Genomic DNA, 21,758 nt, shown 5'->3' on the forward strand with positions numbered 1-21,758 from the left:
TCCTCCCTGGCATTCAGCCCACAATTTCTAGCAAAGCAAAACTGAATGAGAGCTAGCAGCCAAGCCACCCAGGCTTCCACAATCCCTCCAGGTTTCATCCTGATCACCATAAAAACCTTTTAAAGCTAATGAAGATAGGTTTAAAATGGCTTCCAAAGTGATATGAGTAACTAGGGAGGCTAAGGCAGGAGGATCCTTTGAGCCCAGGAGTTCAGAGCCAGCTTGGGCAATATAGAGAGAGCCTGATTAAAAAAAAAAAAAACAAAAAACACACACACACACACACACACACAAAAAAAATCCCACATACATAACATGGCTTCCACATAGTAGCAGTTTATGTTCCCTCCACTGACTAAGGGCTTTCTCTGCAACAGTAGTTAATACATAATTCAAAGTGGAAAGATTGTGTCTTGACTACAGCAAAGCAGCTTTGACGAACAAAGTTTTACTTTCATTACTTTCTCCTCTTACTGACAAGTACTCTGCAATCTGTACCCATTTCTAGGTGCTCTGTTTGAAGAAGCAATCTTGAGGACTTATCTGTGCTACAGTTATAGTGGTTAGATTTTAACTTCAGCTTCTCTGTCCTTTGATGAGAGAATCTTTATCATTTCAAATCAAGGGGAGGTGGACGTGGAGTGGTCAGCCCCTACTAAGGGGCCAGGCTCTTTAATCTGCCCTGAAGGTCAAGACTAGAAGGCACACCAGATTGATAACCAAATATCAAACCAGACCTGGGGCTGGGAATGGTGGTACACCCCTGTAATTCCAGCAATTCCAGAGGCTGAGGTAAGAGGAGCGCAAGTTTGAGGCCAGCCTCAGCAATTTAGCAAGGCCCTAAGTAACTTAGATCTGTCTCAAAATAAAAAGGGCTGGGGATGTAGCTCCAAACAAAAAACAAACTTAGGGTGCTTTTCTTGGAATTCTAAACAGGAAAAAACTCTCAGCCATCTTCCCCTTCTCTTCTTCCCTAGGTAAATGTGGAAAAAAAAATCCAGAAGGCAATTGTCAACCACAATGTACCTTCCTGATGAAATACTTTGGAGTTACTAAAAATTATTCTCATGAAGAAAATATAAGAATATGCCAAAACACTTATGATGTATAGCTAAGTAATATACAGGATGCAAAATTGTTGATATGAATGAACAAAATTGTTGTATATTAACAGTTGTATATACATTTCTGTTGTTTTCTTTAAAATCCTGTGAATTAGAACTGAAAACAGAACTCAGTGGTAGAGCACTTTCCTAGTGTGCATGAGGGTCCTGGGTTTGATCCCCAGTATTGAAAAAAAAAAATCTCATGAATTAAAAGGCAGAAGAGAAGTTCTCCCCAAATATTAAGGTTTAGGCCTGGTGCAATGGTGTATATCTGTCATCTCAGCAACTCCAGAGGCTAAAGGAGGAGGATTGCAAGTTCAAGTCCAGTCTAGGCGATTTATGAATACAATGTCTCAAAATAAAGTTTTGTTTTTTAAGGCTGGAATACAGCTAGATGGTAGGGCACTTGCCTAGAATGTTCAAGGCCCTAGGTTCAATCTCAGTGTTCCCCCACCCACATACACACATACAAAAGATCAGGCTTAATATTATATTATTAAGTTGTTGGGAAATTTTTTTTCTTTTTGGTATGGAGAATTGAACCCCAGGGTGCTTTACCACTGAGTTACAACTCCAGTCCTTTTTATTTTTTATTTTGAGACAGGGCCTCAATCATTGCTAAGGCTGACCTCAAACTTGTGACCTAGCCCCAGTCTCCCAAGTCACTGGGATTACAGGTGTGTACCACCATACCTGGCATATTATTAGGTTTGATAGTATATTAAGATCTGGTAGCTGGACAATTGTTTTTTTTTTTTTTCTTTTTAGCTTTTTTCTTGTATTCTCTGAATTTTCCATTAATAAGCATATTTTTGTAATAATAATGTATTTTAAATGGTCCAAATCTGAGTTTACAAAATTTCCTTCCAAGCTGGGGTTGGGTGGGATGCAACCTACATGACATATGGTTTTGTGTGAAAAATGTTGGCAACCTCAAACTGTGACAAAAGCAGTGAATGAAGTTGGGAGGATCAGGATATGAGATGGTGGTTGTCTTCATTGATATCCCTCACACTGATCTTTTAAGAGAATTTAGTAGGGGAAAGGGCACACACAGAGCTCTGCCAGCTCCTTCAGCACCTTTGGATGGATTATAAAAAGGCACATGGCTTGGCTGGCATACCCCTGCTGCCTGCAGCCCCCCACTGCCCTCCTCATTCAGGACCACCATGATCCTTGGTAAGGGAGAAGGGGCATGTTAAATAGAGGATTGATGAATACTCTAAAAGGATAATTTCCCTAAAGAAAGTATTTCCAAGAATGATGATGTCAGAGGTAGTGGCCTCCAGCCCAAGGAAGTCCCAAAGAACCTCTTTCCTCTGGGTGTTGTAAACCTACCCCATGCAAGTACCCACGTGCCTTTCCACACCCACACAAGCACATAATTCACTATGATGACAAGTACACATATGCACACTCAGTTACCCAAGTGCACACACATTTCCCCCAGACCTTGGAGGAACACAATTCTAATCTACAGCCCAAGTTTCCAGATCAGTAGAAGAGGAACAAATCTCTTAAACTAATGTTCCAATTTCATTTGCCTCCTGTTATAAAAGACATCAGTCATAAATTTTTTGGTATTAGAAATTGAACCCAGTTGCACTTTAACACTGAGTTACATCCCCAGCCCTTTTTATTTTTTATTTTGAGGTAAAGTCTTGCTAAGTTGTTTAGGGCCTTAATACATTGCTGAGACTGGCTTTGAACTTTTGATCCTCCTGTCTGAGCAACCCAAGTTGATGGGATTATAGGCCCGTACCACCACACCCGCTCATATCAACACAGTTTTTGTTTGTTTGGTTTTTGGTACTGGGGATTGAACCCAGTGGTGCTCAACCACAGAGCCATATCCCCAGCCCTTTTTATTTTTTATTTTGAGACAAGATCTCAATAAATTGATTAGGGTCTTTTTTTTTTTTAAGAGAGAGTGAGAGAAGAGAGGGAGAGAATTTTAATATTTATTTATTTTTTTAGTTTTCGGTGGACACAACATCTTTGTTTGTATGTGGTGCTGAGGATCGAACCCGGGCCGCACACATGCCAGGCAAGCGCGCTACCGCTTGAGCCACATCCCCAGCCCATGATTAGGGTCTTGCTAAATTGCTGAAGCTGGCTTTGAACTTGTAATCCTCCTGCCTCAGCCTCCCAAGCTGCTGGGTATGCACCACCATGCTGCACCCCAACCACAGTTCTTAAATGTGCTGGTACTTTTGCTTTCTGTCTTCTTCTTTTTTCTTTTTTGGTTCTAAGGATTGAACCAAGGAACAATTAACAACTTAACAACTGAGGCACTGTATTGGATCCCCAGCACCACACAAAAAAACTAAACAAACAAAATAAAGGTTTTGTGTCCATCTACAACTTAAAAAGGAGGGGGGCTGGGATTGTGGCTCAGTGGTAGAGCTTTTGCCTAGCATGCATGAGGTACTAGGTTTGATACCCAGCACCACAAAAAAACTAAATAAACAACTTAACAACTGAGCTATATCCCCAGACCTTCAGAACTTTTAATTTTAAAGCAAATGTTTTTCTGGTACCAGGGTTTGAACCCCAGGGGTACTTAACCACTGAGCCACATCCCCAGCCCTTTTTAATATTTTATTTAGAGGCAGGTTCTTGCTGAGTTGCTTAAGGCCTCACTAAGTTGCTGAGGCTAGCTTTGAACTTGCAATTCTCCTGCTTCTGTCTCCCAAATTGCAGGGATTACAGGCTTGTGCCACAGTACACAGCTCTGTTTTCTTTCTTGATTAAAGACATCATTCATCACTAAGCTGGACTCTCTTTAAAAGCATTTTTTTTTTTCAGTGCTAGGACTAGACCTGGGCATGGAACATGCTAGGAAAGTGGTCCTACTTCTGAACTAAAGCCCCAGACCCATATAAACATCAAAGAAGAACTAAGGATAGGGACAGACTCCATTGGCTTATGTGTGTTGTAAACCTACCCCATGCAAGTACCCACGTGCCTTTCCACACCCACACAAGCACATAATTCACTATGATGACAAGTACACATATGCACACTCAGTTACCCAAGTGCAGAGAGGACCCTCACCCCAACATGTGTTCTATTTTTAGATTTGGGGGAGCTAGGATAACACACATAAGCCAATGCAGTGATTCTCAGTCTAGCTAATGGTGGCATTAGACTTTTAAAACCTGGGAAGCTTTTTAAAAAACATCAAATGCAGGTGGGGTTGTAGCTCAGCAGTAGAGCGCTCACCTAGCCCGTGCAGGGTGCTGGGTTCTATCCTCAGCACCACATAAAAATAAATAAAAATATTGTGTCTAACTATAATTTAAAAAAAAAGTTCATACTGTAGCCAAGCTCAGTGACACATGCCTGTAATCCCAGCAGTTTGGGAGGCTGAGACAGGAGGATTGCCAGTTCAAAGCCAGCCTCAGCAAAAGCGAGGTGCTAAGCAACTCAATGAGACCCTGTCTCTAAATAAAATACAAAATAGGGCTGGGGATGTGGCTCAGTAGTTGAGTATCCCTGGGTTCAATGCCCCATACCGCCCCTCCACCACAAAAAAATAATTTAACGCTGAACAAATGAGCTATCAAGCCAGAAGAAAGAACGTAAAAAGAGAAAGGATGTGGATTTGAACTGGAAATTAGGAATGAAAGCCAGGGAGAAACACAGAGGAGAGCAGGACCAGATGGGCAAGGCCAGTCCCCAGCTCAACAACCTTTTCACTGGCAAAGGTGTGCCTACTGTCTTCTAGGAGAACCAGTGGGTGTGAGTGTGTGAGTGTGTGTGTGTGTCCCTGCCAGCCCTTGGCAAGGGGAGGACAGTTGCCCAAACACCTTGGATTAGCTTTTGTCATCTAAATCGCAAACTTCTATACTTTGGTGATCATTCCACCACCCAAAATGGGGAAAGTCTCTAGAGGCTCATAGGGGACCTGAGCAGCTTTATTCTGGGGAACAGAATCCCTGAAAAGGGCTGGGGATGTGGCTCAAGCGGTAGCGTGCTCGCCTGGCATGCGTGCGGCCTGGGTTCGATCCTCAGCACCACATACAAACAAAGATGTTGTGTCTGCCGAGAACTAAAAAATAAATAAATAAAAAAGAATCCCTGAGAAGACTTTCCTGTGACCTATATGACTGATGCTAGAGCCTCGTTTTTTGAAATCTCTGAATAGTACCCTTCTGTGGGTTCACCCCACCCAGCTCCTGAAAAAATCGCCATTCCCTCTCCTAGTGAAGAAGCCTACTTTCAGTCTGGCTTTGCTCTAGGATTCATACAGTAGCCATGCGTTTTGAAGTTTTGAAAGTGGTATGTGGTCAAATAAAGGTTGGGTGGGGGGTTTGTTCTAGAGACTACGGAAGTACAGAGTAGGTGGCTTTGTTCTCCCTAGCACTGGGTGCTACCTGTGCTGCACTGTTCCAAGCTGGCTCCAGCTCTTATGGCAGACAGTGAAGATGAAATCTTACATCATTTAACAAACCTCTTAGAGGCCCAGCTGCTTTCCTAGTCTCCCATGGAGAAGTACTCCTATGCTTCATGGCTGCTCTGCAAACTTCCCTCTTCTGAAATAACTCCCACCAGCCCCCACAGTAGCTCAGGATCCAGCAGAGTGATTCATATCATGATCTAGAGAATGAAGGAAGAAGTTTCTCTACTCGGCTGAACTCATGCCTCACCTTTTTGGATCTTACTTTTCCCTTCTCCAAAAGGAGGGTCATTCATCTAGCATATTTTTTTTGCTCTAAAGAAATTGTATGAGAAGGGAGATATTAATGTATATATGATTTGAACCTATTTCAGTGGATAACAGTTAAAAATGATGCATTGTGAGGCTGTGAATTTAGCTCTGTGGTGGAGGACTTGCCTAGCACATGCAAGACCCTGGGTTGGATGCTTAGCACCAAAAGAAAAAAAAAAAAAGGAGAAAAATAAAAAGTAAAGAAAAATAATTCATTGTAATTCTGAAAATAAAATCTGAGAACTAAATATGAAAGGGCTAAAACAACGACCTTCAGAAAGGACTTTTCTGGGCTTCTGTTGGAGGTCATGGGGAAACTTGCAACATTCTCTAAGTTGCACACTTGAGAGAGACATGGCTCTCTGCCTCTCCTGTTTTCAGGAAGTCCGTTTTAGATCTCTGTCATTTTGACCACCCCATGGAAGAAGAAAAAAGTCACCAAAGTAAAGGAGCAGGTGGTCTGGAGAACTATAATAAACCTGGTTTCTGGCTTCTGGGCAAACTATAAGGTCAAACACAATATGTATTTGACTCAGTGTCTGATGTAAGAACACTATTTTTTTTAAAGATTTTTTTAAAGATGGACACAATATTTTTATTTATTTTTATGTGGTGCTGAGGATTGAACCCAGTGCTTCACATGTGCGAGGCAAGCACTCTACCACTGAGCTATAACCCCAGCCCCTAAGAACACTATTTTGAGGGAATTGGGGGTTAACATACCTTGACATAGGTGGTCCATGTAAACAAGCAGATTACTGCTTTCTTTATTCTCACTTCCACTAAGAACAGATGTTTGCAATTTGGAAACAGAGTATCTATTGGGTAGTAGCAAAGCCCAGTGGTTAAAAGCACAGCTTTTGGAGTCAGACTGCTTGGGTCCAAGTACTAGTTCGGCTACTTCTTACTAGCTATGTAATCCAGGACAAGTAATTAGATCTTTGCGTGCCTCAGTTTTCCCATCTGTGAAACCATAATACCCATCTTGAAGGCCCATCCATGAGGATTAAGAGGGCTAATATGTGTTGAGTGCACTGAAGTGCATACTAAGTTCTCTACAGGGGTAACTACAATCAGGATTACTACATACAAGGATGAGGAGCCACAACCACTGTTCTTCCTGGGGTTTAAAAGATAAATACAATACTCTGAGGGGCCATCAGACCTTATGTCCTTGAAAATTTAGGAAATATGGTCACTCTGCTGGAACACTCCAAACCCCACCAAAAGGCATATCCTACACACTCACAACAGAGTATTAGTTCTGGTAAAAAGCCCTTTTTAATAGACCTATGGAGTTTTAGGATTTCTCCCTGGGTGCGTACTTGTAAGCCAAAGCTGGGACAGACTGCTGCTGATAAATGTACTTGTAAAACATGCTAGTGTGCCCATGTTGGTGGTTTGGGTACACAGAACACTCCAGTTTCTGGAAATTTCCTGATTCTGAATTATTTGGAGAATGTGTCAGTACTTTGTTTTGGAGACTGAGCTCACATTTCAGTGTGTGTGTGTGTGTGTGTGTGTTACCCAACTAGGGTTTGAACCCAGGGCCTAACACATGCTAGGCACACACTCTATCACTGAGCTACATCCCCAGTGCATTTTGTGGGTATTAAAGCAATGTCAGCTGAGGCTGGGGGGGGAAATGTAGATCAGCACAGACATTTTGGGGGATGTTTTGGTACTAATATTTAAAATGTTCAGGCCTGTTTGATCCAGCTTTCCAACCTCCTGGGCCTTATTGCATTGAAACACTTACCTATGCAAAATTATGTTCAAGAATCATTGGAAATTAGAAACAACTGACCATCCATAGACAAATAATTAACCAAGTTGCAGTTCACCCAAACAATGGAAGACATGCCACCACTGCAAAAGAAGGGATCTGTAAGTACTGAGGAGTATTTCCAAGATAGATGACTAAAATATATACACATATATTTACACATATACATATAAATGTCATTATTTATAATGGCAAAATATGGTAACTAATAAAGATCTGCAGGGATCATGCCACCAGTCTGTTAGTGGTAATCCTGGGGTAAGAGTGGAGATGAAATTGAGGGAATTTCTTTTTTTTTTTTTTTTTTTTTTTTTTGATACTATGAAATGAACCCAGGGATGCTTTGCCATTGAGCTACATTCTCAGATGTTTTTATTTTTTATTTTAAGGCAGGGTCTGCTTAAGTTGCTTAAGGTCTCACCTTAAGCAACTTAAGTTGCTGAGTCTGGTCTTGAACTTGAGATCCTCCTGCATCAACCTCCCGAGTTACTGGAATTACAGGCATGCATTACCTTGCCTGGCTAAGACTCAGGCAACTTGGTGCCAAATCCCACCAAAAGTGGAAAACAATAATTTGCTTCTCTGTTCAACAAGATGGTTGTGAGCATCAGATAAGCTCTGGATAGGAAATGAATTTCCAAACTAAAGGAAACACAGACTAACTGATATTGCTACTTTGTATTCAAGGGGGGCCATGGAGGTTCACCAGGAGAAGGAGCACAAAAGCTGAGGCAGCACAAATCTACTAAGTCACTATGAAGAACTGTGGGAGAGACAGGGATGAGCAAAGCCCCTCCCAGGGCCTGTATGAGGGTCTGCATTCCCTCTTCCCTTGCCAGCACATGTGCGCAGTACAGCCCTGAGCTGACCAGCAAAGAGGCAGCAGCGATTACTGTAAGAACCCCAAATTCCCAACCCCCAAGTGGAGATTCAATTCCAAGCAGAGTGGCGCATGAAGCCAGCGGTGCTCTGTATTTCAGGCAGCAGCTGCATGTGACTGCAGCAGGACTGAGGCTGCAGACCTGCTGTTGGAGAAGCTCTTGGAGGTTAAGGTTTTTGTTGGCGGGAGGGAGCTAGAGTTACAGATTTGGGAAGGAGACCATGGTCAGGGAAGAATGGCCAGCTTTCACAGCCCACCCTGGCACTCAGCTGCTGTTTCTTATTCTCCCCAGCTGAGAGTTTGGATTTCTGTAAAAATCCAAACTGCAGAAGCCTACCTGGTTTTGTACAGGTCAGATGGATCATTCCCAACTTATTCCTATGAATTGATCAACTCTCCCAGGTGGCAGCCATCCTTCACTGCGGCAAACTGCTAGAGAGTCACAGGCAGGTGGCAGGCGATGCTTCATACAGTCACCCTCTCAGACAGAGAACGGGACGGGTGGGTGGACCAAGAGTAGATCCACACACTTGCTTTCCTCTTTCTTTTTGCTGCCAAAGAAGAGGAACTGGGACAACACAGAGCAACTGAAGCCAAGCTGGGGCTGTAGGGGGGTGAGGAGGGATGGGGCTGGCTGCTTTTGATTGAAGGGAAGAAAAGAGTGGCTATGTGTAGTAATATGTATTTTCTATTTAAAAAATTTTTTTTGTAGTTGTAGATGGACAGAATGCCTTTTTTTATTTGTTTATTTTTATGTGGTGCTGAGGATCGAACCCAGTGCCTCACGCATGCTAGGCAAGCGCTCTACTGCTGAGCTACAGCCCCAGCCCCAGCCTTGTAGTTTCTATTTTTTTTTTTTATAGCACTTATAACCTTGGCTTGAAAGCACTTTCCAAAAACAAGCTGAAAGGACTTCAGGTAGAAAAGTTCTGCACCTGTCCCCTTGCTCAGAGTCATCACCTTCCTTACCTCCTTGCCCCTTCTGCTCTCCTCACCTTGAGTTGAGGCTCTTCCCCCAACCCTCACCTCTGGGCCCTTTACCTGGAATTCCTGTCCCCAGCTGTCTCTGGGGGTGCTTCTTCCCACCTTTACTCACTTATCAACTTCTCATCAAGGCCATCTGAGGATGACTTCCTATGATCTCAGCTCCCCTCTTCTCTGACTCCCTGCTTCCCATCTGCCTTCTTGAGGGCAGATGGCCTTACTTTATAGCATCTCTCACACCATTCAACCTTCTAATCATTTCACTGATCCTATTTGTTGTCTGTCTCCTTCCACTGCAGTAACTGCAAGCTTCCTGAGGGTAAGGATTTGTCTGTTTTGGTCACTGCTGTGCTCTTGGTGTGTGGTGCAGCATCTGGCACATAATAGATGATCAACAGGTTGCTGTTGTTGTGATTTGCTTCCCCCGGCCCTAGTCCTTGGCACCTTGGCTTTATATGTGGATGGGTGAGCAGAGCCATAGTAAAGTAAAGGAATAAGAGAGAGATTAACATATGCAGCAGAGGAAAGACAGGAGGATATCAGGAAATGTGGAAAACTGTGTGGAGGTATGATAAGGAGCAAAGCAAGACTGCTGATTAAATAACTAAGGACTTGTAGAAGGGCAAATTTATTCCAAGAAGAAAGAAAAACAACGCAGAGAAGGGAAGATTTCCAGAATGTTCAGAAAGGCTAACCTGAACAAGCAGGCAATTCCTGGGCAGAAGCCTGGGGCTTGGCTAAGGCACTGCTTTAGGCCCATGCATGTCTCTTGTCACAGTGCATTCAGTTGTAGGTCAAGGGTATGGACAGGGGGTGAGGAATGAGGAGGAAGAGACCAGGAAGGGAAAGACGGGATAGGAAGAGAGACAGGTCAAGCAAAAGACCAAGTGGGTGCTACAGGGGAGTGCAAGTGTCTAGCCACTGGATAAGGGAGGGGATGAAGGTGATGTCCAGGAGAAACTCAATGGTAGATGTGGAGAGAGGGCACCAGGAAGAAAGCAGCTTCTGAGGGAGAAGAGATGAGGGGAAGCAGGTGGAAAGACACGCCTCACAGGCTCCACTGTGCAGGGAAATTTCTTGCCATGTGTCCTGGGCCCTTGCAGTTCTATGCCTTTTAAAATTCATTTGTGTTTTCATTATCCTATTGTGTTCTTTCCCAAGGACTTCTCCTCTCCTCTCTCTCTCTCTCTCTCTCTCTCTCACACACACACACACAGACACACACACACACACACACACACACAAATTTGAAAGAATTGTTTAAAAACTTGGAAAATTTTAATAATTCAGTCATGTTTAGAAGGGTTTCACTAAGGAATCTTCTCAAATTTGGTAACAAAGTCAGAAAGTCACTCTCTTAAATTAATCAAAATCAATAAAGAACTGATGCTTTTAGCCTCTTGCCAAATAGTTCAAATTAAGAGACATTTTGTAAATAGAAACACAGGGACTAGGATGCTCTGAGAGGCTCTCAAGGTTTTTAGATTAGAGAATTTCTCAGTGTAATCAAAGTGATCAATTAGGGTATATCCTCAGAACTAGAATGCATTTGATGCATATAAATTATTAAGTTTGATCAATCACTGAGAATATGCATCTGGTTGTCTAAAGTGAGTTTTGTGGACGCTAAAGAAGTCTAAAAACCAAGCATTCTTAGGTACATCTGGTTGGTCTAAAGGAGATCCTTCCCTGATGTGAAAACTACAATCCTGATCTTCAAGACATTCTTGATTTGGAGAATAGAAACTAATGCCACTCCACTAGCTAAATAGAAATATTCTTTAAATATTCCTAACTACCTGTTCTAATTCTTTGTTCACTAAGCTCACCGTGACCCATAACTGTATATAAGTTGGCCTCTTGAAAGAGTTGCTTACCAAGAAGGTTCTAAGCTAAGATCCTGGTGTGTAATCTGGCCAGAGAAAGAAATATCCTGTTGTTAACTGGCAAATGGGCAAGTTTATACATAAATCCTTTAGTCACTTGAGTTTTCAGAAATGGTATTTTGGTTTCCCTGGGTCTGGATACCCCAGAAGGCAGGGATAAAGTCCTGTGATAAAATTCCACTCCTACCCCTACAGAGCAGAGGACTGATTAAGGAACTCTGCATTAGCCTTGTCAAAGTGTGGACAATGGGGAGGGCTTATCTCAAGTGGCCAGGCAGTTTCTCCTTTTTGTCACCTCTTTTAACTTTAATTAAAATGCAGTGGCCAAAATGTATAAATAAATAGAGACCACGGTGCTACATCTGAAATCATTTCAATAAACCTGGCATCAGGCCACCAGTGTGTAACCCACTTGCCACCTGCATTTCACATCACTTCATTGTTTAAACACTCAAGCTTCCAAAAGAGCAGAGGATTGAATGCAGGACACCAGCTCTCTGAGATGCCGTGGCCCCTTCCCCCTGATAATCAGGGCAACTCCTTGCAAACAGCAGCAGAGGGAACGAGAGGAAATGGCACCAGTGGACAAACAGGGCTTACTCTTCTTCTCTGGAAGATTCAACCATTCAATCAGCGAATTTTCTTTCTGAGAAGCAAAGCCTGCTCAACTCTACAACTTTCCATCTCAATATCAGAAGACCATATTTAGACCTGTTGTTCCCAGCCAAGATAATTTCATTCCATTTTGTGTGTTTTAGACACTACTTCCTTTCCCTGGCTCCCAAGTCATCTCTTACTCAGATGCTTTTTTAGGAGCAAGACAATTAGCTCTGCATGCTCCTTGTTATCATAAGGAATAATAATCTCACCATTAAAGAATACCAAAATATGTGACCTATGGGTGGCCAACTCCTCCTCAAGGAGCAAGAGAATGGCCATTTAATCAAATTCCATCAGTCATGCTAGCATTATACTTCCATTTGGAGACATCTGTTTTTGAGGTGGGGTTACTAGGAGCCTGGGGGTGCTTTACCACTAAGCTATGCCCCCAGTACTTTTTTTTTTTGTACTGTGCATTAAATCCAGGGTCACTTAACCAGTGAGACACATCTCTAGCCCTTTTATTTTTTAATTGGAGACAGGGTCTTGCTAAGTTGCTGAGGCTGGTTTTGAACTCATGATCTCCTGCCTCAGTCTCCCGAGCTACAGGGATTACAGGCATGTGCCACCATACCTGGCTCCCAGCCCTTTCAATTTTTTGAGACAGGGTCTTGCTAACTTGCTGAGGCTGGCCTTGAATCTGTGATTCTCCTGCCTTAGCCTCCTGAGTCACTGGGATTGTAGGCAAGAGCCACCATGCCCAGCTAGGAGACATTATTCTTTAAGTTCTAAAGTACAGTGAAAAATGTGCAGATCAATGAGATTTGTAATATTTTTTCTTTTAATGGCACATGCTTCAGGCTGGGTGCAAGATGACTAACTAGATGCTTTAGGACAGTTAGCCTGAAGACCCAAGTAATCAGTGTCATCTCAAGGTCAGCCATATTGCTAGTGTCAAAGAGGCAGTGAGGCCACCTGCTGGAAAACTTAGGCATTGCTCTGGCTGCTTGCTCCTTGCTCCTTCCTGGCCTTGAGTCAGGTCTATGGCAAGACCATGATCTTTTTCTCCAGCTTCTGTGGTGGGAACAAGAAGTTTCTCATGATCTCATCCAGTTCCTCCAGGGCCAGCTGGGCATGGAGCTTGGCCACATCATCAGACTCCAAACGCACCACGTGCTTCAACAGGTGGTAGAGATCCTTGAGGACGTCTCTCAGCACCTGTAAGAGACAGACAGGGTCATGACCATCTGTCTACTAGGAGGAAACCCATAGGCTCCCTTAAGAAGATAGTGAATAGCCCTCAGGTTGGAGAAGCAGGGAGGGGTGGCTGTGGCACTTGTCCTGAGATAGGTTTCCCTTGTATTTCTCTTTACCCCTGATGCCTCACTGCATAGCTTTGGGAACTGCTGTTCCTCTTTACTCCAGGACCAAGGATACATCCCAGACATATTCCTTTAGTCCCAAACCCTGGCAGATACCTCTGGACCACAGACGGGCAAGGCTGCCCACATACAATCACTCTCAAACCAACTGACTACTAGCATGTTCTTCTCAAGTCCCCAGAAAGTCTCTTGCCAACATCCACACAGGTATTTACCTTATGAAACTCAGGAGGCTACTTCTTCAGCAATTATGCCTTTATTGCCCCTACTTTTATAATTTTTCACTGCAGTTCCATTTCCATATTTTCCCCCCATATATGTGTGTGTGTGTATGTGTGTCTGTATATGTACATACATTTCAATTGCCACTCTGTGAAGGGAAACAAGAGGACTGCATGGATAGACCCACACCCATTTTTCACTACCAATGTTTTGATCTCATGGTCTGATATGGAATTTGGGAGGGTTCTAAAAGCACCTGCCCCCAGTACCTACTATTTTCCTACAAAATCTTCTCAGTTTCTCACTTGGGAGTGAGAACTACTGGCAAGAAGCAGGTTTCAAAGAAATAGGGAAACTCAGAGTAAGGCGGATTTAGGGACCATCTGATCAAACTTGGGACAGAAGACAATAGGTCACAAGGAGTCATTTAACTTGCCTGAAGCTATGTGCGGAGTTACTTCTGGTCTAGGGCTTATTGCCTCAAAACTTACTATTTTTTGGGCTAAGAACTATATTAGATACTTTCTATATATTTTCTAATTTTATGCAGGTTAACTCAGGGAAAAACCTGGTAGGGGGTTGGGGATGTAGCTCAGTGGTAGGGGTGCTTGCCTAGCATGTGTGAATCTCTGGGTTCAATCCTCAATGCCCCCTTAAATCAAATTAAACAAAAAACTAGTAAAATCAGGTTTCTAATTCCAGAGTCTGTGTTCTTATTTTATATTTTTATTGAAAAGCTAATACAGTACAAAAAACACACATAAAAAATAAAAATAAATAAAAAACCCCACACACCTACACATTAAAAAATCAGGTGTGATGGCACATGCCTGTAATACCAGTGGCTCAGGAGACTGAGACAGGAGGATTGAGAGTTCAAAAACAGCCTCAGCAATGGTGAGGCGTCAAGCCACTCAGTGATTTCCTGTCTCTAAATAAAATACAAAATAGGACTGGGGATATGGCTTAGGGGTCGAGTGCCCCAGAATTCAATCCCTAGTAGCCAGAAAAAAAAAAAAAATCAGGCTCTTGGGGCTAGGGTTGTAGCATAGTGGTAGAGCACTTGCCTAGCATGTGTGAGGCACTAGGTTCGATTCTCAGCACCGCATATAAATAAATAAAATAAAGGTCCATTGACAACTTAAAAACAAACAAAATTCAGACTCTTGCTGGGTGCAGCGGCACATGCCTATAATCCCAGTGACTCTGGAGGTTGAGGCAGGAGGATGGCAAGTTTGAGGCCAAACTCAGCAACTTAGTGAGGTCCTAAGCAACTTAGTGAGACCCTGTCTCTGAATAAAAAAATAATAATTAAAAAAAATGGCTAGGAATGTAGCTCAGTGGTAAGGTGTCCCTAGGTTCAATCTCTGGTATCAAAATAAATATTAAATAAATATATACATAACTAAAAATATATATTTTACAAATTTTATATATATATATTTTATTCAAGATTCCTGAGAGTACACAACCTCCTCTCCACCCAATGCTGGGGATCAAACTCAGGGTCTTTTGCATACTAAGCACATGCTCTAGTACTAACCTACACCCTCAGTGTCCCCTTTCGTACCTTTTTAATATTGTTTTTTATGAGATATTACCTATTAAAAATGATTAGGTGCTGGCTGTGGTGGCACACTTTTTTTTTATTTTTTGGTACTGGGAATTGAATTCAGGAGTACTCAACCACTGAGCCACATCCCCAGCCCTATTTTGTATTTTATTTAGAGACAAGGTCTCACTGAGTTGCTTGGAGCCTCGAAGTTGCTGAGGCTAGCTTTGAACTCGCAGTCCTCCTGTCTCAGCTTCCTGGGCCACTGGGATTACAGGCATGTGCCACCATGCCCAGCCTGGCACATTTTTAATGATAGCTACTCGGAAGGGCAGGAGAATTGTAAATTCAAGAACAGGGCTGGGGATGTGGCTCAAGCGGTAGCGCGCTCGCCTGGCATGCGTGCGGCCCGCGTTCGATCCTCAGCACCACATACAAACAAAGATGTTGTGCCCGCCGATAACTAAAAAATAAAAAATATTAAAAATTCTCTCTCTCTACCTCTCTCTCTCTTTAAAAAAAAAAAAAAGAACAGCCTCAGCAACTTACTAAGACCCTGACTCAAAATAAAAAATAAAGATGACTAGGGAAGTAACTCAATAGTAAAGTGTTCTAGGTTCAATCTTTAGTACCAAAAAATAAAAATAAGTAAATAAATAGGCATACATTTAAGTGAATTAACTATTAGGTAAAGACTGTTAAGTCCATTTAACAGAACAGAACCTATTCTTAAAAGGCTTTCCATCAGGAAAGGCAGGAAAGAGAAGACAATGTACACACAAAGAATTTAGAACTGAACATGGTAAAGGTCCTAAGACAGCAGAGAAAGTGATTAGAGTTCAGAGGAAAGGGAAGGCACATTTTAGGAACAGTTAATGAACTGGAAATGGCAAGTATAAATGATGAGAAATGAATTTGATGAGTGACAAGCATGTGGTCTGGACCCAAGGTCCGCAGGGCATTTCACATAAGCATACTAAGTGTGTGGCACCACATCTTGGACTTGCTATAGGAATATACAGCAAGCCTTCCTATCTTTTGAGGACCTTTGTGGTGTGGTTATTGGGGAAGGGGAGGAAAGCAGGTGATAAGGCTACCCAGGACTTGCCTTTGCCATAGCTGGTTTCCCTCTGGCTGCCTGTGACCAGCTGTGTGGACCTTCTTAATTTCCTTTCCTGAGCGAAGCTCCTTCCTAGGTCAAAGCCCTTGCATATGCTATTACCTACTGGAAGACTTGTGCTTCCTCTTCACCTACAACTCTTCCACCCTCTGCCTAAATTCCCATTGAGTCCTCAGGGATTCCTTCCCTAGCCCTACCTGCTAAGCCCTTCTTAAGCCTTCTTCCTGTGGTTCTGTTTGTAGCCCCTATCACAATCATGATTTAAGTATTTATTGGGTGATTTTATTTATTTATTTGTGCTGGGGATTAAATATTATATAATTTTAAAACTTTCTCCTTATAAATCATAGGTACTATTGACACTGAGGCCAGATCTTGCCTTTTTCACTCTGGTATAGCCACAGTGCCTCATATCTGCACATGGCAGATGTCATAAAATACTCATGAATGAAGGAAGGCATGTATGCCATTCCTGGCCAGTCTCTGACTTTGTAAAAGCCCAAATTCTAAGAATATCTACTGCAATGCCAGACAACCGGGGCTGGCTTCATGAGTATGTGACCTGTGAAGTTACACTAGATTCTATGGTAAGGGGCCCCATGCTGCTTGGTTTAATGATATACTGTTGCAATCTTGAAGTTCTTAATAATTTTGTCTTTGAACTTTTGTTTTGTAAGTGAAGTTCAATGGACAATGAAGCATGAATGTGAGCAGAGATTGTGCTATTTGCATGTCAGTGCATTTGCCTATAGGTCACTGTGCCCTATAAGCACAGAATTCACTCACATGTGGGACAAGACTCAAGCCTGTTATATATTTACAATTAAGCAAATAGAGGCGCTGACAGCCTGGAGAGGCCATACTTTCCATTCCAACTAGAACTTGCTTCTAACACAGAAAGACGGCAACAGCTTTCTAAGAAACATGGATGACCAAGGAACCCTATCAATCCTTTTTTACTCATTTATTGACATATTGAAGCCAAACATTTAAACCAAAAAAGATGACACAGAGGCTGGGGATAAAGCTCAGTCGGTAGAGTGCTTGCCTTGCATGAATAGAACCCTGGGTTCAATCCCCAGAACCACCAAAAACAAAACAAAACAAAACAAAAAAAACCCAAGAACAGATGGAAGAAGGACACCTAGAGTGTTTTTTTTTTTTTTTTTTTTTGTATTGAACGCAGGGATGTTCTACTACTGAGCTAGATCCCCAGCCCTTTTTATTATTTATTTTGAAGACAGGGTCTTACCAAGTTGCTGAAGCTGGCCTGAAACTTGGTATCCTATTCCTCAGCTTCCTGAGTAGCTAGAATTATAGGTGTGCTGGGCTCTTTCATTTCTTGTTATCATTAAAGCAAAGATAGTGTTGGTAGCAGGTGCATGTATCATACAAATTCTGTAATTTTGGTGATTCTGCGTACAAGTTAAATGTTCTTATATTTGCATTTAAAATTGGCATCTCATAAAATAAAGATGAGCAGTAAAACTGATGCTGGTAATTTCACATTTTAGTTTCTCTCTACTTAGAATAACATTAATAGCAAATAATAAGAACATGACAAGTTGAGAGGGAAACTGTGGAAAAAGGAAAACACTTCATATTTTATTACATTAAAGGAATTTTTTTCTTTTTCTTTTAACATTTGATTTTGCACTGGGCTGCACAGATTATAGTCAGCCCTGCAGACCACTCTCAATGAATGTTCCTTGTCCAATGTCACCATGTTAAGAGCCTCAGTCCTAGGAGCCAATCTCACAAAGATGCTGCCAGATGCTTGCAGACTAATTATCTCAGACTTTTTCAGAGAGCTGCAGAGACAGAATGGGAGTTAGGTCTCCTGGCCCAAACTAGGACACTTTCCTGCCTGGCCTTTCATAACCTATCTTTGGGGTGAGAAAGTTTTTTCCTCCAGGCAGAGAGTGAAAATGAGATGATTCCAGGAAAGACAATGACTCGCTGCAGCACCCACCTCACCATTACTCACTCATTCGGTAATCATTATTCAGGGCCTCCCTTGGGCCCAGGTAGTGTGCTGGTGACAGAAAAAGATGAATAATGCATGCACTGCCCCTCTGGCAGCCACAGTAGGGCAGGGAGACAGGCACACACCACACAGAGTGGTCTCCACTCTGAGAGATGCACATAATTTTGTGGAAGTGAAGGAAGGCATTTCATCTCTGGAGATGGGTGGTGGGGGAGGAGCAATGTCCTGTATATGAGAAGGCCTTCATTCTCATATTTATTGGGTGGCGACAGGGAAGATTTGGCAAGCCCCCTCACCTCCAAACCACCTCAAACAAAGGCAGTTTCTAAGCAAAACCAGCTTGAGACATTCTTCTACACTTTCTAATGAATTACAGCTCAACACATCTCACAGAAATTCTAGAGTTTCCACTGTTTATTACATGCTCATCTTTTGTCCCAACCCTAGAGGAATCTTTCACCTGGTGAGAAGCACATTAGAGGTTTTTTTGCCCAAGCCTCCTAACATTCAAAGTAAGGTGGCTTTGCCTTGACAAAGCGGAAGTTCCCAAGAATTCTGTTCTTTCTTGGGCGTGGGTAGGAATTTTCCCCTCGGGCTCTGCTGTGTCCTTAAAATAACAATAATACATGTGCAAACACCACTTCATCCTTGAGGGGTGCTGAGCTCCTGTCAGCAGGCACCGGATCTCCTTTTTAGGTAACAGGGTTAAGCAAAGGCTCCTTCTTAATTAATGGGTCTATCTTAGCAACCCACCCTTGTAAGCTTTCCCCAATCCCTGTAAATTTAGGGATCCCACACATCACAGGACTTCCTCTGGACTCCCCAAGGATCAAAGCTTCCTGCCAGCCAGGATTGTCACCAAATCCCATGGATCAGGGGCTGAATACAAGGAAAGTTCAAAGGTAAAGTCATTCACAGGAGCCTCTGAGGTGGGCAGGATATAGGCAGAGGCACCCTCTCATTAACACTTCAACACACCTGCCATTCATTCCCTTCTGTATCAAGCCCAAGGATTCCCCAGGGAAAGGGGGAGAGGGAGGGGTGTTTGAGTGGAGGTGGCTGCCTCTCATCCAGGTAAGAGCTGGTTCAGTTTAGTGTAGCAGGTGGTTGAGAGAAATATTTTCTTCATCTAAGAAATTTCTTTGTCCAGGGATACCCCCACACCCCCGCCTTTTTTTTTGGTGATGCTGGGAAATCAAATCTTGGGCTTCATGCATGCCAAGCATATGCTCAATCACTAAGTTATAAACCCCTAGCTCCTGGCTAAGGATATCTTAGAGAAGTACTCAGATTCTTTCACTGGAAACTCTTTGGAAGAGGCTGGGGTATCTTATCAACAGAATTTAGAGAATGCAGTGTCATGTGGGATACATATAGCTCTCTCTTTCCAGGTGCAGGTTCCCTGAAACACACAAAGCTGAAATTTCAGGGAGGACAGTGTTAGGGTTAGATGTGGCTGAGAAAAGACCAGAATAGGCAGAGCTAATTGAAAAGGAAACAGTGTGAGAAAAAGGGAAAAAAAAAAAAAAAAAACCTGCCTTAGGCACACAGGTGCACTTTCAATAGAAAAGCAGGAAAACAGTTTTGACTCTTTCAATATGCTGGACCCGGAACATCCTGAAGTGGTTTTTTCTTTGAGTTAAAATCAAAAGAAGAAATAAAAGGCAGCAACCTTTCTTCTTTTTAGTTCTAAAATATATTTATTTGCTTATAAAACCAAATAACCACAATCCAGAATATCTGGAAAATACAGGAAGAAAAAACATGTCTCTAGTCATGCTATCTCCCTAACATGAGCTCCATTAGTATGGACATTTAATAATGAAGAGATTCATTTATATGAATAAACTATGCCTGGTTTATAAATTTGAGGCCAGCCTCAAAAAAAAAAAAAAAAGGTTGTGGGGGGCTGGGACTGGGGCTACAGCTTGGTGGTAGAGCACCTCCAGTACAGTCCCTGGTACTGCAAAAAGAAAAAAATTTGTATATTTCATGGTGGTTTTACTAATGAAACTTAGGTTCATAGAACCGCTATTCTTTTGTCATTGTTAAGTGGGATCAACAAGATACAACAAAAATGATTACAAACACCTCCCTCTCACTCTCTCTTAAAAAAGAGCTTAGAAACTTTCCATATGGAATGGCCTGACAAAAACTTAAAAAAAAAAAAAAGATTACAAACAAGCCACTTACAGAAAGAAGTACTCATAGAAAGATGTGTTAGCAGAGGCTTTTCCATTTATAATTCCTTTTTTTTTTTTTTTTTTCTGGTAGTACTAGGGATTGAACCCAGGGCCTCATGCATCTAGGGAAGCACTCTACCCCAGAGTTCATCTGTAATTTCTTAATATTTGAGGGAGAAATGGGTTCCTAAATACATAAGGATAAAAAGTTAAATGCTAGCATACTAATTGTAGTTAGAAATTCAATTTTTTTTAGAACCCATACATGAGGCAAAAAAGATCAAAAGGAAAGAAAACTAAATTCCACACAATCCCATCAACCACCAATGTGGTTATCCTTGTGGCTAAGAAATAAGTACTGGGTACAAACAGAAAAGAATAACAGGAAGTTAGACATTGAAATAAAAACCAGGGAGCCAGGTGCAGTGGTGCACACCTGTAAATCTCAGTGACTCCAGAGACTGAGGTAGTAGGATTGCAGGTTCAAAGCCAGCCTCAGCAACTTAAGCGCCCTCGAAGCAACTTAGTGAGACCCTGTCTCAAAATAAAAATATACAAAAGGGCTGGAGATGAAGCTCAGTGGTAAAGTCCCTAGGTTAAATTCCTAGTACCAATAAACAAACAAACATCAGGAGAGGACAGGGGAAGGAGGTGAACTGGAGACTGTCCTGGCAGAGAAAAAGTTTCTCTAGATTGGAACCCAGAAGAGGAAGAGAACCCAAGATCTGATTTCTTCAGTTTAAAACACATGCTGGAACAAGCCTTGGATGTAATATGAATCTGTCAGGAAGCTACTGACTTTTTTTTTTTTAAGATAATGGGTCTCAATATGTTGTACAGGCTGGCCCTGAATTCCTGGGGTCAAGTGATCCTTCTGCCTCAGTCTTCCAAATAGCTGGGACCACAAGCATGGGTCCTGCATCTGGCTTTTGTCCAACTTCTAAGAACCCTCACTTTGACCTCTGTGCCTCCATGTCAAAACCTATGTGATTTTGTGTCTGAGAGAAGTGAAAGTGAATGGATGAGACTAGTTTTGGAGCAAGGAGTCCAGGATCAACAATAGAGAACAACTAGGCAAATATGTCCCAAATTGTGTGCAAGAGACTTATGTTAAGAATTCTGGGTCACCAGGGACAGTATCTCAGGGGCTTACGCCATGTGGGGGAGGCAGACATGTAGAGCTGAACCCAGTGGGCTGAAGGCGAACAACCTGTAAAGTGAATCCTGGAGCTTCCAATCCTTACCTAGGGAATCTTGAGCAAACAGCTTTCTGCCTCAGAACCTTGGTGATCTCACTTATAAAATGGAGTTAATGCTGCTTCATTTTGAAGGTTGTTATAATAATCGACATCTAAG

The 21,758-nt window shown here is 42.3% G+C and overlaps 1 protein-coding gene across 1 annotated transcript in view; it reads right to left on the reverse strand.

Moving 5' to 3' along the window:
* Window positions 1-12,774: 12,774 nt before the first annotated feature.
* Window positions 12,775-21,758, reverse strand: part of Tango6 (transport and golgi organization 6 homolog) — a 168,574-nt gene continuing 159,590 nt past the window's right edge. Inside the window, exon 18 of the mRNA XM_048792418.1 lies at window positions 12,775-13,174. Within this exon, the coding sequence (XP_048648375.1) occupies window positions 12,998-13,174 (177 nt within the window). The 3' untranslated portion in view covers window positions 12,775-12,997. The remainder of the gene's footprint in view (window positions 13,175-21,758) is intronic.

Source organism: Marmota marmota, unplaced genomic scaffold (genome assembly GCF_001458135.2).
Source record: "Marmota marmota marmota unplaced genomic scaffold, marMar, whole genome shotgun sequence".
Classification (NCBI taxonomy): domain Eukaryota; kingdom Metazoa; phylum Chordata; class Mammalia; order Rodentia; family Sciuridae; genus Marmota; species Marmota marmota.